Source organism: Solea solea, chromosome 7 (assembly GCF_958295425.1).
Source record: "Solea solea chromosome 7, fSolSol10.1, whole genome shotgun sequence".
Classification (NCBI taxonomy): domain Eukaryota; kingdom Metazoa; phylum Chordata; class Actinopteri; order Pleuronectiformes; family Soleidae; genus Solea; species Solea solea.
In genome coordinates, this window is record NC_081140.1 from 14,098,782 (window position 1) to 14,117,586 (window position 18,805).

At 36.9% G+C, this 18,805-nt stretch overlaps 3 protein-coding genes across 5 annotated transcripts in view; 1 reads left to right on the top strand and 2 right to left on the bottom strand.

Annotated features, from left to right (window-relative positions):
* Positions 1-265: 265 nt before the first annotated feature.
* On the bottom strand, positions 266-4,537 carry yif1b (Yip1 interacting factor homolog B (S. cerevisiae)). Of its 2 annotated transcripts, none has more exons than XM_058634826.1 (8): positions 4,378-4,537; positions 3,478-3,580; positions 3,007-3,136; positions 2,752-2,856; positions 2,256-2,392; positions 1,956-2,111; positions 1,688-1,781; positions 266-1,096 (listed from the first exon to the last, which is right to left on the bottom strand). In XM_058634826.1, exons 1-8 carry the CDS (start codon positions 4,412-4,414, stop codon positions 941-943), a joined length of 918 nt encoding a protein of 305 aa, XP_058490809.1. In that variant the 5' UTR covers positions 4,415-4,537; the 3' UTR covers positions 266-940. The 2 variants fall into 2 exon arrangements, with proteins under 2 accessions (XP_058490809.1, XP_058490807.1); XM_058634824.1 differs by having other exon boundaries at positions 4,369-4,531.
* A 3,380-nt stretch (positions 4,538-7,917) lies between these two features.
* Positions 7,918-18,805, top strand: part of LOC131462408 (uncharacterized protein C14orf132) — a 16,604-nt gene continuing 5,716 nt past the window's right edge. Inside the window, exon 1 of the mRNA XM_058633605.1 lies at positions 7,918-8,061. Coding sequence (XP_058489588.1) covers positions 8,032-8,061 — 30 coding nt within the window. The 5' untranslated portion in view covers positions 7,918-8,031. The remainder of the gene's footprint in view (positions 8,062-18,805) is intronic.
* Positions 18,347-18,805, bottom strand: part of bloc1s3 (biogenesis of lysosomal organelles complex-1, subunit 3) — a 56,997-nt gene continuing 56,538 nt past the window's right edge. The window contains exon 6 of one of the 2 annotated variants that reach the window (XM_058633601.1): positions 18,347-18,800. In XM_058633601.1, the coding sequence (XP_058489584.1) occupies positions 18,718-18,800 (83 nt within the window). In that variant the 3' untranslated portion in view covers positions 18,347-18,717. The remainder of the gene's footprint in view (positions 18,801-18,805) is intronic. The other variant, XM_058633602.1, reaches the window with a different exon arrangement.

An 18,805-nucleotide genomic window follows, 5' to 3' on the forward strand; every position in this document is an offset into this window, starting at 1 on the left:
AGACAACACAAAGTCCTAGTGACATGAAATGATTGACAAGCAACATAAACGGCAGAAAGTGCATTTCAAGTAGATATAGTGAGTGAAACAACTTGCACAGATGGAACAGATCATCACCCGTCTTTCTTTCTTTATTCCACTGGGTCTTTCAATATAAAAAGCAGTAAATCAGTTTACTGGTCTTTTCAAACAGATATCAAAATTGTCCTTGACACTTTAATGTCTCTGGCTTTTGACATTTCTGTTCTGAGAACTTCCAGGCAGCAAAGCGTAAACATTTTATTAAAGCAAAAAAAAACAAACACAAAGATGTAAAACATTAAAATAGAGGTGACACCACGTCCACAATTACAGACCTGTGAGATCATTTTTCAGTGTGAGACCTCTCCAGTCACTCCAATCAAAACATCTGAGCAGAGCCAGTTGATATGTTTTAAACTCATATTTAAGCTTTGTTTATATTAGGTGGATGGTTGTGTGTGTGTGAGGTCGGTGTGCTTTTCTTTCGGCTCAAAAACATCACATAAATCAGACCAGCGCAACATCAGCAATAATACTTTGCTATACACAAATATACTTAAATATTCGTAATTAAAAAAAACCACAATTAACAAATAATTACAGTGTAGATAACGACTTAAAGCCATTTGCTCTTGCTACTATTTTTTGAAGACATTATTAAGAGGCAGCGGTTCCAAAGACACAGGGCTGGGCTGCGAGAGAGAGAGAGAGAGAGAGACGGCATTAAAAAGCCTCATTTGTTCTCCTTTCACCTTGAAGACTGTTGTTCAGCTCCAAGTTCACATGAGCCGAGTCTTGTGATCCTGACCAATGTTGTGTGTTTCGTCCAAGTCCGGCGTCTTTGTTGTGTACAGAGTGAGATGGCATTCACAAAGTTCATCTTCTACATGGATGTGTGAATATGTACGCGTTCCGGGTTTTATCTGACGAGGTGGTAGGTGAGCCAGTACATGACGATAGGTTGGGCTGCCGCTATAGACATGGTGAGGTACATCCTCAGCTGATTTCTGGTTCCTCTCACCAGTCGCCCCTCTGCCGCTGATTCCGACAACAGCTTCAGACGCAGAGTGCGGATCTGAGGAGGGGGAGATGTTGTTTTAGTCGGCATGATTAATAACGACAAAAAAAAACAAAACAGTACAAAATTGCAAATATGTCCTCACTACTGACATCAAGTTCTGATTCACAAAGTTCAGATTTTATTAGATATTGGTTCATTCAGAGATATTTCAGTGGAAAAGCACAGGTGTGTTACAGCACGACAGTATTGTTATTATTATTGACATGCGCAGTGAAACAGAAAGCTCAATGAAACTCATCCATCATTAATTATCTTAGGTATGAAAGAACTTGGGCTACAATTTTGTTTTACAAAAATGTGATCTCTATAACCTGGTGCATCACCAAAAAAATGCTAATGTTTACATTAAAAAGGTAGTTACAGTAATGCATTATAGTAGGTAGAGGATTATTCAAATATGAACCTTAAAAAACACATCGAGCAGTGAATCTAGACTCTAAAAGAATAAAGACTAAATCTGGACAGTAAGTTAGTCTGAAAGATGAAATCACATGCATGACATTATAAAACCCATCCTCAATTCTTTGTAAACAGGGATCCCATTAGTTCATCCCATAATGTAACATCAACAGCTCTTGCACTCACCATAAAGACAAAGATGGCAGCACAGCACCACAGCAGAGAGAGATAATATGCTAGTTTTCCAAACAACAGGCCTGCGACTACACCTACGATCATCCTACGGAAACAAAAAGATTATAGAGACACAGGGACATTGATAAGTCACAGAACCTTCAGAGTGTTTTCTTTGTAATATTCAAGGGAGCAATTGACCGTTACAACACTAATGTAAAGAGCGCTAGTCTGTGGTGAAAATGTAAACACAAAAAACACAAAAAGATGATGTCCATACCCGACATATTTATAACCAGAAAAGGCCAGCAGGTCTATGGTAGTGAGGTCAGTGTTTACGGTCACAAGGTAAAGTGAAAGCAGCACTGCCAGAACCTCCATGATGAGCCACACAAACGCTGAGCTGGCCTGAACTCCCAGCAGCTCTGGGGAAAACCTGAGGTGCAGACAACATTTCTCAAGTCTTTTCATGTAAATACACGCACAATTTAACACTACAATCTCTGGCAGTAAAAGTGTGAGATCTCCATTAGACAAAAGAAAATTCAATGATCATCAGCTGAATTGACTGTACGTGTACCTGTTTTGCGTGCCAAGGGCCAGTCCAGCTACCAGGACGTATGTGATGAAACCCATAGCGGGAATGTAAAGGTCAGGAGCGTTCACATCAAAGCGTGGGGCCACAGGAGTGTCCTGCTGGTAGTTCACCTCCCAGTTCTAACAAAACATATGATGACACTTTATCATTTTTGAAGTAACTTTTTATAGCTAAAGAGCTTAAGAAAGTGAATGAGAAATGGTCATCTTAGCATTTCTAAAATAAAAGATCTCATGGTGGCCTACGACTTTTGCGCAGTACTTTGCATCTGCAAGTCCACATATAACAAATATAGTACACAGTAAATAATATAACAAAAATAGCAAAGATGAGAATAAACGTTTCTTGTTAATGTGTTAATATTTAGGACATAAACAGATGTATACCATGGTCTATAGGCTCAAAAAACAAACATATAAAGAAGCTTCAGGTAGAATGAGAGGCATGCCACTCAGCAAACATGCGTAAGCAGAATTACCTGGTGCATGTAAGGGAAAACTAGAAGGCCCAGCTTCTTCCCAACGTACACTGTGTCCACAGCAAAGTAGTATTTCAGTTTAGAAATTGGGATGAACCTGTCCAGCTGAAGCAAAGAAGCACAGACCCAAACATGTGGATTAATCAGTGCATTGCTGTGTGAATAATGTTCAATATCCTTTCTGGTCAGCTTGTTGCACTGATCCATCTCAAAACTTCTTTATTTTAATTAACTTTGTGGGCCAGTCTTACTTACATTCCTGTCCACCAAATCCCTCCCCTGGGACGCCAGTGAGCTTCCGTACACCATGGCCAGGTTAGACATGGGGTCTGACAGGAGCGTCTGACCTGCAAATGCATCTGCTTGTGGCCCGGCCTGCTTGTTTCTGCCAACATAAGAAAATGCATCAGCTGAAAGAACTGATGAACTGACTGATGAACTAACTACCATAGGGAGAATACACACAAGATAGTGGAAGATAAGGGAAACAAGGATTTGTGCTCTTTCATTTCACTATTCAGTTCCATTTAAATGAATGAGATTTAATTGGCACATTTCCATGAGGTCACACAGGGCAAATATAGGACAATGTGTGTCTTCCACATAAATGTTATTTTGCATGCTCAATACTGAGCATGTTATTGGTTATTGTTATACAGGGAGCTGCTGCCTCTTTGGTATCAGTTCAACATGGCAATTTCATACTGTATGTGGCAGAGGCCGCACCTGTTGCCCATCTGTGATCCAGGCCCAGCTCCACTTGTATCTTCAAACAGCTGGCTGCCATCAGAACCGTCCACGGAGCTGTTCCGCAGACGCATGTTAGGATCTAAATAACATGAGAGGATGGAGAGAGATGTTTTAAACAAAGTAGCAGATGTTTTTTTTTTTTAGTTAATCATGTCTTTGGGATGCAGAAGATAAGCAGAATTAGTAAAGCAACCAAATGCAAGCCCTCACAAAACCAAAATAACCACCAAAATAATAGGACAAAGCTAAACCAGGATCATCAGGTCATCAGTCCTTCCCTCTGGACGTAGGTACGGAACACAAAGATGCAGGTTTTAAAAACAGCCTGATCCCCCTCTGCTATAATAACTGACAGATGAATCAATAGTGAAAGTAATTGTTAGCTGCAGCCCTAGCGAAAAGACAGTTAAGATAGGATAAATTAAGATAAATTAACGCATAAAACACGATCGTGGAACGAAGCTTGATCAAAACACCACAGTTGTTCTTATATCGTGAAGTGAAAACCTGCCACAGTCACGTAAACACCTGGGGCCATATAATACAAATAGATTCACGGTAGCCCCACACCGTTATCCAGAGTCACGTAATGTTAGATATTTTTAGCCCAGTTAGCATCGTTCATTTAGCTTACGCTTGCTTCTAACTGAACTACAAGATGTTAGTTGGCAGTTACTACCGCTCAATACAAATTCAATGTTGCAGGATTAAAATTGAACATTTCGGCGTATGTTTTTTAGTCATTAGTTGGCTCCGGTGGCAGAAAAAATGCAGAAGCCACGAGCTAACGTCATGTTTCGGTTGCTTAAAGTATGCACAAAAAGCCGGTGACAGTGACAGACAGTATGTCTATGAAATATCACGTACGTAACTTACGCTGTCTGAACCCACTCTGAGGTGCAGTAAAATCCATCGGGACTGGTTGTCAAATCACAAACTAAATACTAGTCAGCGAGGTTCACGGGAAACTATATTTATTGTAAAGATTGAAACGGAAGCGACTGTCTGCATCTTTCTTATTCTTTGTATTTGAATGCCGGTTTGCAAACCAGGTTCCGTTTCTTTACCGCCTCCTCGTGGATTGGAGAAAATCGGAAGGGGGAAAAAAAAGGAGTCCTTTTTGAGGGTGAACAAAAACTAATGTTAAACTTAATATATTGGGCTCTTTTTTTTTACATTTCAATTTATATGGATATATAAACTCGTATGCACCCTAAAGCTGTGGGAACTAAACGCCTCCATCATTAATTTGATTATTTACACCTTTGACCTTTCAAAATGGCTCCTGTGCAAAACGGGGCCTTGCGGGCAGCTTTGGTGTAGGTCTGTGATCACGTGACCCTCTGACAACAAACACATACTTATTTTTATTGTATATTCATGCTTCTTATATTGTTTGTGAATTATTTACATTTGAGTGCTTCTCATTTTTACTATTAATATTAAAAACTTCTTTGACATGTGACGCATTGACTACCGATGCTTAATAGCATTAGACAGATAGATCTCTTTGTATTACATTTTTGTGCTTTTATACATATACATTAATGTTTTCTATGAATGTTATATTAATATAAAACAGGTTTTTATTGTTTTGTTTTTTAAATAACTTCCACGTGTTCCTCTGACTCCAAATAAGTGCCAGTTGCACATAGGAACTCATTTTATAAATGTGATTGTGTGAGTTAAAGTAAAATGCCACCTGATGCTTTAGATTATCACTGGGTAATAGAGGCTGTCTGCCCTGTTCTGCCTCCGGTTTGTGAGTATGTCTCAGTAATTCACAAGCGTATGTTGCCTGCGTTTAAGGAGCTCAGTGAGTTTGGTACCAGCTCATTTCCACTGGCTGCGCTGCTTTATTTTACAGCAGCTATGACGAGGCTCAAACCCTTCATCCTTGTTGTGCCCTTTGATCTTTGTGTCATTTCATCAAAGTGCCTATAATAATAATAATAATACTGGTAACAACAATAGGGCTGCCTATAGTTTTAAGAGAACTTGTCTTGTGACAGAAGGTTTTGGCAGTTCGAGTCCCTGCCAGGTCGAGGGCTGGGTTACCCCTGTGTAGGTACCCAATTCCCTTGTGCTGGTCCCAAGCCTGGAGAAATTGGAGAGTTACATCAGGAAGGGGACCCACGATGTAAAAAACCAAAAACATCTCTGCCAAATCATATATGCGCTGTGTTGCAATGTAACATTAAGTACAAATACTTTGTTGCTGTACTTATGTACAACATTCATATACTTTGTTATTTGTATTTCTAGCAACACGTACTCTCACTCCACTACATTTCCTAAATAAATTGTGTTTATATATAGCACTTTTCTGGTCTTGATAAGCTGCTTTACACAAAAAGTACAATTGCTGAAAGATTTAACAGATAATATGTACAAAGTTTATTATGAAAGATCTGTGTGTTTTTTTCCACTGTACTTTTTTTTATTTAATATGTGGTTATAATTTAAAACAGTAAACATAAAAAGGGTTGCCTTAGAAAGTCAATCATGCTTTTTGTAATGCGGTGCAGGCGGGGAGGAGGCGTGAGGGGATGGCAGTCGTATCTTCAAACGTGGGGTAATATGTGTAAAAAAAAAAACCTGAATTTATATTTATTTTTAACATCTTTGTAATAAAATAATAAATAAAACAAATGATGTTTATTCCCGGTATCTGTGGGCTCAAATCTGTCCTTTGTCCTTCTCATTTGTTTAAAATGTCTTTGTATCAGTGCCTCTGATGACAGCTGGACTCATGTGGTCCTCAGGCCAAATGACCATCTCTGTCTCAATGGAGGTACTGAGCACACACACACATCTACACACTTACATGTACATATACATATACATACATCGATGTGTGTTATATAGTTGTGTGTGTGTATTTATGTCCTTCACATGTAGGACACATGTGGTCGTTGTCTGTCTGTCTGTCTGTCACCCACACACACACCAGAGCAGAGACTATTTTAAGGGGTTTCCTCATGCAGTATTAATTGTTCCTATAAGGCCAGAGAGCACAATGGAAGTCTGCCGTTAACAGCTTGGTGCGCTCTGACACTAGAGACACATGAGTGGCTCGAGGTCAATCTGTCTTTGGAAATTAAATTCAGTAACACAGACATGCTCATTGCAAAGTACAGGCATGCAAAGGGTGCTGTGCACGCTTGCATCACTGATTGGTATGAACTGGAAAATGCACTTTGAACTAAGGTGATTTGGAATGGAATTAAAATACAAGTGTGAGTGTTCCGTGATTAAGCACGTCACTAAGGCTTTCACTCCAATTAATATTTTGATATTTTATTTTTTCTTGGGTTACTGACTTATAGAAGGTGTATACTTACAAAGGATTTGACTAAAAATGCTGGAATATGGTTCAAAGTTGTTCAGTTGTTCATCAAAGTGATGATCTGTAGGAGACGTTTGAGTGTGATCTGCTCCAGGCCTTATGTTCCCTCAAGGTCACTAAGATCAGCTCCTCTTAGCTGTCCCAAAATCAAGTCTAAAGTTTAGGAGAGGACTGATCTTTCTCTGTTTCAGCTCCTAAACTGTGGAATGAGCTCCCACTCCACATCAGGCAGGCTCCCACACTTCTTGTACTTTATATTTGTTATATGTGCTTTTAACCCAGAGCAAGTTGTCTCTTATGTGTGCTTTAACATATTTTGTATTATTGTCTTTCATTGGCTTTTATGAGTGTGCTTTAGCCCTCATTAGCCCTCTTATTGTTGATTTGTATTGTATGTACTGCACTTTATAAATAAAATTGGATTGGATTTATACAGTGCATCTATTTGCTTTTTTTTTATATATATATATCACACATTCATCATACCTGTTCACAAGCCACCAGGAGCAAGGGAGACATCATCATGAGTAACGGAGCCTGAGATCACCTACAGTATATTATGCCATGCCAGATAGCTAATGTACATGAGGTGAAGTGACTCCTTGACTTGACTTGACATTTTCAGGTCACTGTTTGATGTCCGTTTGTATACAAACAATAGTTCATACGGATCATTAGAACAATGTTTTTGCCTTTGGTGGAAAAACAGGCACATGTTACACACAAAGAGGGTTTTTATGCAAATGTAAACGGGATGAATAATTCAGACACCGCTGGGATCGTGAATTTAAATAAAAGGAAAGTGCTACTGTAGCAGGGAGACATACTGTACAGGGGAGCAGTGTCAAAAGACTTTACATGCCTATACTACACCAGCAATTCTGCATGGCTTCTTCTGTGGTGTGCTTTAAGGTCAAGTTTACTCTCGCTCGCCAACATAGGCTACACATCTATACAGAGGAAAAGTGAGAGAGAGAGAGAGAGAGAGAGAGAGACAGGGGGGAGGAATAGACAGAGCTGCTGTGAGAGAATAAACTTGTCCGTGAAGCATGAAAAGCGTTCATTGTGTCATTTCACGGCTCTCGTCCGGCGAAGCACAGCAGTGCAGTTTCCTAGATATTTCCACATAATCTTCGCTTCCTTCCCCTCACGCACTCAGGCTGGCAACCATCGATCCAGGAATGATGGAGTTATCACTGATGGCAACACAGGTAAGAGCAGTAATCTGTTTGGAATTTAAAGGGCTGTTTCACCAATTCTTTCCCACTTGGTCAAGTGAAGAATAAACTTCACATTCTATATTATTTATTTTTCTTATTGAAGTTCCGGTTACACTTTAGATTAGGGAACACATATTCACTATTAACTAGGTGCTTACTAACATGCTTATTAGTAGCATACCAGCCCTTTATTAGTAATTATTAAGCACGTATTAACACCTTAATCAGGAAAAATCTTAATTCATGTCATAATAGAGGTAGAATAAGGTGTTAATACATACTTAATAATTACTAATAAAGGAATAGTTTGCTATTTATGCATGTTAGTGAGTACCTAGTTAATGGTGAATATGTGTTCCCTAATCTAAAGTGTAACCGGATCTTCAATAAGAAAAATAAATAATATAGAATGTGAAGTTTATTCTTCACTTGACCAAGTGGGAAAGTCCGTAAAATCCCTAATCTAAAATTACCAAAGATCCTTTCCTCATAACAACTGTTATAATTTACAGAGACTCAGTGAAGAGCAGAGTAGGGCTTTTATTTTCTTTGAAGGAAGTGACTTTGACTTGATTTTATTTCATTTTTTTCAATCCCAACTTCCTCTGTTGTTTTAGGAATGACACATGTGTCTCAGAGCGGCCATTTTGACGATCACATGACACATTTGTCTCTGAAAATGAGTAAAAAAACAAACAAAAAAACCTGTATATTTTTTGGTGAAGTGTCCTTTTAAGGACTTTCAGCTAATGAACTTCAAAAAAGTTGTGTTTCTTTTGTTTCACTTTTTCACTGGTATTTATGAGCTTAAATTATCATTTTATAAATAATTTTGTAATCATCGTCACTGGGTCAGATTTAGTTACACCACAGCACAGCGCTGTGTCACAGTGATCAAATAATCTGTCAGGTTATATCAGACACACACAAACAGACACAGTGCCCAAGCTTTCGCTTCTATTTCCATCAACTGGCGAGAGTAAAGGAAATTTCTCGGCAATGAAATGAAGCTGCACATATTGAGTCAGTGGAGCATGGGAAAAGTTTTTGTATGTCCCTTTATGTCAAACAAATTTAGACGGTGCACGCAGAGCGAGATAGAGAGGGAGGGAGAGAGAGAGAGAGAGAGAGAGAGAGAGAGAAATGACTCAGAAGCAGACATTAAAGTGGTTCCTGCAGCTAAAGAGCTGTGTCTCCATTTCAATATATTCTATTATTTATTAATACTCTCTATTCAGTCAATATAGAAAAAAGGTGGCACTACTTCTTCCCTATTACAAATGTATAACCAGACTTTTATAATAATGTTACTGTAGTGAAGTGTTATCAAAAACATCTTTTGTATTCTGATGCTCTGCATTATGGTAGAATGTTGGTGTCCCATTTTCTGCCCGTTCCTTTTCCTCGGGGCAGAGCTTTAAATGAGCCTCGGGACAGAGCTTTAGGCTACAGTCGAGGTCCTCTTGTGAGGTGCAGGGATACACAGCCTGCGGTGGAGATGTTGAGAAAGTGTGTTTACTCCAACACAAGAGCAGTTCTACTGTCCCTGCATGTGCTCTTTACGGCTCTGGTACTCTTTGTTGCTCTTTCTTTGCAAGATGAAGCGTGGATGTTTGTCCTCTCTTGTCAGAAAACAGTATGCGTGATGGTTTGATGAAAGTTGCCTCTGAAGTTTTGTAATTATTGAATTAGAAAAAGTAAAAAGAAAGATTGGGATTGGGATTTAAAAGGTTTTTCACAGTGGTCATCATATAGATAGATCATAATAGATGTCATGGTTTGGATGCTCAGGTTCTGCCACAGCTGTGGGTAAATCCTCACATCCTTAACCCGTCTCTTAGCTAGAGCCAGTGTTGCTCATTTGGATCAGAAAGGGATTTCCTGGTGTGCATGAGGTTGAAATAGACAGCTTTTATTCTTCTTGTGGAAGCTTAGAGAGGATGCTGTCACAGCTCCAAAACTTTGGAATGATCTGCCTCTGCACATAAGACAAGCCTCATCCTTGTCTGTTTTAAAATCCCTCCTCACAACCCCACCTCTTCTCTTTGGCCTTTGACACTTTGTGAGATGTAGATTTTTTATTTATTTTAATTTGAATTGATTTTTATTGTATGGCTGCTATTTCTTCTTGTGTTTTTGTATGATTTTTAATTTATTATGTCTTTTATTTATTCTGTACAGCACTTTGGTCGACTGTGGTTTGTTTTAAAGTGCTTAACAAATAAAGTTGGATTGGATTCTTCACTGTTGCAAATAGACTGCAAACAATGACTGCCTGGGCACATATGTGTATATGCATACACATATATATATATATATATATGAATTATATAGGGGTGTTCAGTGACCATGAATATGACACAACATTAGTGTCCCACACCAGTGAACCTTCTGCAGAAGTGTAAAATACTGCCATCTGCTGGTATCATTGGAGAATACCAATCATTCTTCTCATTCCTTTTTGTGTCAACAATGGGTTTTGTCTGAGCTGTTTGATTATTTACATTTCATTTTCAGAAATGTTAAATCAGTTTCCTAGCGTGACACAGAAATCTTATTATGCAGAGGAGGAACCTGTTTCCTATACACAAATCTTCAGTGTAAAGAAGACACCCTTTTTCCCCACTTCTGTGGTCAAGGCTTTTTCCACACATGAATTCTAGCTTGTGATATTTCTGACTAAGTATCTGTGGACAACAAGCATATTCAATGTGTCACTCTGGTTTCTGGACTGAGCGGTATTGTCCTTTAACTTTGTGGATATTATGATGTAAACGTGTCTGCTCAAGAAAACATAAACCCTGTCTGACTTGGAGGCGTTTGATGGAAAGCCTAATCTGAAAGCCATCTGTTCTCAGAGAGTTAATCAGGTGATGTGTCTTTTTATCACTGCACACCAACTGTCTCTGTCTCTGAACTAACTTTTATCAATGCACTTCAACTAATTATTGTTGAAGTGTTGATCATTTTAAACGTAAAATAAAGGCCTTCATTTTTCTTTTGGGCCAATTTCTTATTTGAATTTGTTTAGGATTTGTCTTTATTTATTTATTGACAGGCTATTTTACTAGTGCGTTGTATGATTCTCAGTGGAATGCATTGCAGTGCAAGCATCTATTAAAATCAATTATTAGTGCCTGCTGCTGCAAAGCTCAGAATTCATTGTCTCACTTTGGACTTCTTACTAAACTAAGACGTTTTTGTCTTATTTTGGACTTCTTACTAAACAATTACTTTTTTGTCTAATTTAGTATGTCGTCCAAAATGACCCAAATTGTCATAGTATAGTATGTCGTCCAAAATCAGTCAAAAATGTCATAGTATAGTATGTCGTCCAAAATCAGTTAAATATGCCATAGTAAAGTATGTCGTCCAAAATTAGTCAAAAATGTCATAGTTTTGTATGTCGTCCAAAATCAGTCAAATATGCCATAGTATAGTATGTCGTCCAAAATCAGTCAAAAATGTAATAGTATAGTATGTCGTCAAAAATTAGTCAAAAATGTCATAGTATAGTATGTCGTCCAAAATTAGTCAAAAATGCCATAGTAAAGTAGGTCGTCCAAAATCTGCCAAAAAAGTCATAATATAGTATGTCGTCCAAAATCAGTCAAAAATGTCATAGTAAAGTATGTCGTCCAAAATCAGTCAAAAATGTCATAGTATAGTATGTTGTCCAAAATTAGTAAAAAATGCCATAGTATAGTATGTCGTCCAAAATCAGTGAAAAATGTCATAGTATAACTATGTCGTCCAAAATGACCCAAAGAAGTCTTCAATATTGGTCTGCTGTGGGAATTGAACCAGATGACATTAAGTGCTATTGTTTAAAGGGTGGCATCACAAACCACTCAGCCAACGGAAACTGTAGACTGTAGTATTGAAAATCAGTCAAAAATGTCATAGTAAAGTATGTCGTCCAAAATCAGTGAAAAATGTCATAGTATAGTATGTCGTCCAAAATTAGTCAAAAATGCCATAGTATAGTATGTTGTCCAAAATTAGTCAAAAAAATGCCATAGTATAGTATGTCGTCCAAAATCAGTGAAAAATGTCATAGTATAGTATGTCGTCCAAAATGACCCAAAGAAGTCTTCAATATTGGTCTGCTGTGGGAATTGAACCAGATGACATTAAGTGCTATTGTTTAAAGGGTGGCATCACAAACCACTCAGCCAATGGAAACTGTAGACTGTAGTATTGAAAATCAGTCAAAAATGTCATAGTAAAGTATGTCGTCCAAAATCAGTGAAAAATGTCATAGTATAGTATGTCGTCCAAAATTAGTCAAAAATGCCATAGTATAGTATGTTGTCCAAAATTAGTCAAAAAAATGCCATAGTATAGCATGTCGTCCAAAATCAGTAAAAAATGCCATAGTATAGTATGTCTTCCAAAATCTGCCAAAAAGTCATAGTATACTATGTCGTCCAAAATCAGTCAAAAATCTAATAGTATAGTATGTCGTCCAAAATTAGTCAAAAATGCCATAGTATAGTATGTCGTCCAAAATTAGTCAAAAATGTCATAGTATAGTATGTTGTCCAAAATCAGTCAAAAATGTCATAGTATAGTATGTCGTCCAAAATCAGTCAAAAATGTCATAGTATAGTATGTTGTCCAAAATCAGTCAAATATGCCATAGTAAAGTATGTCGTCCAAAATTAGTCAAAAATGTAATAGTTTTGTATGTCGTCCAAAATCAGTCAAATATGCCATAGTATAGTATGTCGTCCAAAATCAGTCAAAAATGTAATAGTATAGTATGTCGTCCAAAATTAGTCAAAAATGTCATAGTATAGTATGTCGTCCAAAATTAGTCAAAAATGCCATAGTATAGTATGTCGTCCAAAATTAGTCAAAAATGTCATAGTATAGTATGTTGTCCAAAATCAGTCAAAAATGTCATAGTATAGTATGCCGTCCAAAATTAGACAAAAATGCCATAGTATAGTATGTTGTCCAAAATCAGTCAAAAATGTCATAGTATAGTATGCCGTCCAAAATTAGACAAAAATGCCATAGTATAGTATGTCGTGCAAAATTAGTCAAAAATGCCATAATACAGTATGTCGTCCAAAATCAGTGAAAAATGTCATAGTCGTCCAAAATGACCCAAAGAAGTCTTCAATATTTGTCTGCTGTGGGAATTGAACCAGATGACATTAAGTGCTATTGTTTAAAGGGTGGCATCACAAACCACTCAGCCATTGGAAACTGTAGACTGTAGTATTCAAAATCAGTCAAAAATGTCATAGTAAAGTATGTAGTCCAAAATCAGTCAAAAATGTCATAGTATAGTATGCCGTCCAAAATTAGTCAAAAATGCCATAGTATAGTATGCCGTGCAAAATTAGTCAAAAATGCCATAATGTAGTATGTCGTCCAAAATAAGTCAAATATGCCATAGTATAGTATGTCGTCCAAAATCAGTCAAATATGCCATAGTAAAGTATGTCGTCCAAAATTAGTCAAAAATGTCATAGTTTTGTATGTCGTCCAAAATCAGTCAAATATGCCATAGTATAGTATGTCGTCCAAAATCAGTCAAAAATGTAATAGTATAGTATGTCGTCCAAAATTAGTCAAAAATGTCATAGTATAGTATGTCGTCCAAAATTAGTCAAAAATGCCATAGTATAGTAGGTCGTCCAAAATCTACCAAAAAAGTCATAATATAGTATGTCGTCCAAAATCAGTCAAAAATGTCATAGTAAAGTATGTCGTCCGAAATCAGTCAAAAATGCCATAGTATAGTATGTCGTCCAAAATAAGTCGAATATGCCATAGTATAGTATGTCGTCCAAAATTTGTAAAAAATGTCATAGTATAATATGTCGTCCAAAATTAGTCAAAAATGCCATAGTATAGTATGTCGTCCAAAATTAGTCAAAAATATCATAGTATAGTATGTTGTCCAAAATCAGTCAAAAATGTCATAGTATAGTATGTCGTCCAAAATCAGTCAAAAATGTAATAGTATAGTATGTTGTCCAAAATTAGTCAAAAATATCATAGTATAGTATGTCGTGCAAAATCAGTCAAATATGCCATAGTAAAGTATGTCGTCCAAAATTAGTCAAAAATGTCATAGTTTTGTATGTCGTCCAAAATCAGTCAAATATGCCATAGTATAGTATGTCGTCCAAAATCAGTCAAAAATGTAATAGTATAGTATGTCGTCCAAAATTAGTCAAAAATGCCATAGTATAGTATGTCGTCCAAAATTAGTCAAAAATGTCATAGTATAGTATGTTGTCCAAAATCAGTCAAAAATGTCATAGTATAGTATGTCGTCCAAAATTTGTCAAAAATGCCATAGTATAGTATGTCGTGCAAAATCAGTCAAAAATGCCATAGTATAGTATGTCGTCCAAAATAAGTCAAATATGCCATAGTATAGTATGTCGTCCAAAATTAGTCAAAAATGTCATAGTATAGTATGTCGTACAATATCAGTCAAATAAGTCATAGTAAAGTATGTCGTCCAAAATTAGTCAAATAAGTCATAGAATAGTATGTCGTCCAAAATTAGTCAAAAAATGCCATAGTATAGTATGTCGTCCAAAATTTGTCATAAAAAGCCATAGTATAGCATGTCGTCCAAAATCAGTCAAAAATGCCATAGTATAGTATGTCTTCCAAGATCTGCCAAAAAAGTCATAGTATAGTATGTCGTCCAAAATCAGTCAAAAATGTCATAGTATAGTATAGTCCAAAATTAGTCAAAAATGCCATAGTATAGTATGTCGTCCAAAATTAGTCAAAAATGTCATAGTATAGTATGTTGTCCAAAATCAGTCAAAAATGTCATAGTATAGTATGTCGTCCAAAATTTGTCAAAAATGCCATAGTATAGTATGTCGTGCAAAATCAGTCAAAATTGTCATAGTATAGTATGTCGTCCAAAATGACCCAAAAAAGTGTTCAATATTTGTCTGCTCTGGGAATTGAACCAGATGACTTTAAGGGTTATTGTTTAAAGGGTGGCATCACAAACCACTCAGCCAACGGAAACTGTAGACTGTAGTATACAAAATCTTCAAAAATGTCATAGTATAGTATGTCGTCCAAAATCAGTCAAAAATGTCATAGTATAGTATGTCGTCCAAAATGACCCAAAAAAGTCTTGTTTATTTGTCTGCTGTGGGAATTGAACCAGATGACTTTAAGGGCTATTGTTTAAAGGGTGGCATCACAAACCACTCAGCCAACGGAAACTGTAGACTGTAGTATTCAAAATCTTCAAAAATGTCATAGTAAAGTATGTCGTCCAAAATCAGTCAAAAATATCATAGTATAGTAGGTCATCCAAAATTTGTCAAAAATGCCATAGTATAGTAGGTCGTCCAAAATCTGCCAAAAAAGTCATAGTATAGTATGTCGTCCAAAATCAGTCAAAAATGTCATAGTAAAGTATGTCGTCCGAAATCAGTCAAAAATGTCATAGTAAAGTATGTCGTCCGAAATCAGTCAAAAATGTCATAGTATAGTATGTCGTCCAAAATCGGTCAAAAATGTCATAGTATAGTATGTTGTCCAAAATTAGTCAAAAATGTCATAGTATAGTATGTCGTCCAAAATCAGTCAAAAATGTCATAGTAAAGTATGTCGTCCGAAATCAGTCAAAAATGCCATAGTATAGTATGTCGTCCAAAATAAGTCGAATATGCCATAGTATAGTATGTCGTCCAAAATTAGTAAAAAATGTCATAGTATAGTATGTTGTCCAAAATTAGTCAAAAATGTCATAGTATAGTATGTCGTCCAAAATCAGTCAAAAATGTCATAGTAAAGTATGTCGTCCGAAATCAGTCAAAAATGCCATAGTATAGTATGTCGTCCAAAATAAGTCGAATATGCCATAGTATAGTATGTCGTCCAAAATTAGTAGAAAATGTCATAGTATAATATGTCGTCCAAAATAAGTCAAATAGGCCATAGTATAGTATGTCGTCCAAAATTAGTAAAAAATGTCATAGTATAATATGTCGTCCAAAATCAGTGAAAAATGTCATAGTATAGTATGTCGTCCAAAATCAGTCAAAAATGTCATAGTATAGTATGTCGTCCAAAATCAGTCAAAAATGTCATAGTATAGTATGTCGTCCAAAATCAGTCAAAAATGTCATAGTATAGTATGTTGTCCAAAATCAGTCAAAAATGTCATAGTATAGTATGTCGTCCAAAATCAGTCAAAAATGTCATAGTATAGTATGTTGTCCAAAATCAGTCAAATATGCCATAGTAAAGTATGTCGTCCAAAATTAGTCAAAAATGTCATAGTAAAGTATGTCTTCCGAAATCAGTGAAAAATGTCATAGTATAGTATGTCGTCCAAAATCAGTCAAAAATGTCATAGTATAGTATGTCGTCCAAAATTAGTCAAAAATGTCATAGTATAGTATGTCGTCCGAAATCAGTCAAAAATGTCATAGTATAGTATGTCGTCCAAAATCAGTCAAAAAAGTCATAGTATAGTATGTCGTCCAAAATAAGTCAAATAAGTCATAGAATACTATGTCGTCCAAAATTAGTCAAAAAATGCCATAGTATAGTATGTCGTCCAAAATCAGTCAAAAATGTAGAACCAGAACAAATCAGAGTTATTTTAATTGGAGACTGAGAAGGTGGATGTTTTCCCTGTGACAGACTCTTGTACTGTGCTTGTTGCCCAGTATCAGCTAGTACAGGCTGTAGTCTTTCCCTCTGACCTTCAAAGGCTAAGCAGTACAGAAAATGGTTCAGTGAAAATGTGAAAGTATCGTCTCTGCGTCTGTTCCATCACAGCTTCGGCACGGAGTGCTGAGAGAATTTACCATGAACGTAATAATCTGAATTTAAGTTGTACACAGGAATGAGTCACCCATGGCATGCACACTATAAACCATAAATGCTTTACTAATTCAGGGAGGAGGATATTACAGATTAGACACACACACACACACACACACACGCCATACATGATTGTGGATGAATGCAATTACACTTTTGTTATGTAAACGAGTGAACTGTCGACTCACCTGAGGGATTCATCTGCATGATGAGACCATTTGCTCTTTAACTTACCATTAACATTAACATTAACTTAACATTTGCGCTGTCAGAAGCCAAATTCATATGTCAACGAAGTGTCATTCTCCTTTTGTAAGTATTTTTTATTCACATGGCTTAGGCTGTAAATATTAAATGTATTAAATAATTCACTTGTTTGCTGGGATAGCATGACAGTGCAATATTATCTCTGTTGCATTGTCATATTTGTTGACTTCCTTTTAATCAGAGGATTAGGTAGGATAATCTCTCTCACACAATATAAGGCCTATAGGTTAATATACCAGGTTATATGCCTTAAATGTTACGTAATCTTTAATGTGAGCTCCATGTATAGATGTAACATACAAAGTGTACATTTGTGTTTGAACAATTTTGTGCATAAAAGTAAAAACTAGAACATTTATGTCTTCCACTATATTATCTTAAGTTAATTTAATGATTAAGAGTGTGAGTGTTTCTGGAAATAAATTAAAGCAAATGTAATATTTTTAAAAAGAGCTGTGAGTTGAAAATGCTTTGATTTAAAGGTTAGTGTTACTAACTGCGTTTCATATAAAACACACTTCAGTGCGCGTGACAGTCGCAGGGCTGGTGTGTCAGTTTAGCAGCACTAATTACACGGAGCTCCACAGAGCGTGAACGTGTGATGTACGGCACAGCACGGTGAGAGTGACTGAGAGGAGTGTGGGACACGTTGTTCCTGTGTGTGCTAAGTCACACTCGAAGGAGGTCAGAAGTGTGACAGAATAAAACAGAGTACATGGCACATGTCTTTAGCACAAGCTTGGAGATTAGATGGCCTGCTCTTTCTGTCCTTGGGCGAGACACTGAACCCCATAATCCCAGCCCTATTGAGACTGAACCTTGTTCTTTACCTGATGTCATACGTAAAAAACAAACAATAAATGTTCTTTATATGATTAAATCCCCCATGCCTACTCACCAGCAACAAAAGCAGTTTAAACCCCCACACCCATTGTCTCCTCATTCACCGTCTGTTAATCTCTTCAGTATTTCCTCTCCCTTCTTCACCTCTCTGTCCATCCCAGTGTTTCTCCTCCAATGACAGATGTTTCACAAAGAAGAGGAACATCTGGCTGCTGTGGGGCTGTTTATTCACCCCCCCCCCCCGCTATCCCTAACCTCTTTTCTCCCATCTGTTTTCTGTTTCTCTGATTCAAGATTCAAGATATTTATTTGTCATATGCACAGTGACACACAGCAGTGAAATGCTTACCTTGCGACCTTCCTCCACTCAAATAGAAAGAAATATACAAAGTTAACAAAGTGTGGCCTAAAATAAATATTAACAGAGTGAGGACTAAATTCATTATTAAGAATACAGGGAGATGCAGGTGAGGCAATGATACAGTGGTTGCAGATGAAGACCCCTATTTTACCCATATAGAAATACAAATGTAATCCTCTTCTTGGTAATGACTTTTGTGACATAGGTGTGACATCATGTGCACTTGATGCTGTACGTCCTCAAGCAAAGGTTCAGAGGTTTTGGACGATTGTTAGTCTGTAATCCCGGCAGACCTGCAGCTCTGCACGTTACACCAGGATGTCCTGTCTGCCTGCATCCAATCAGTCACTGCACCGGGATGAGGATGATGATGATGATGATGATGATGATGATGATGATATAGTGGAGGGATTACCGGGAGAATCTATG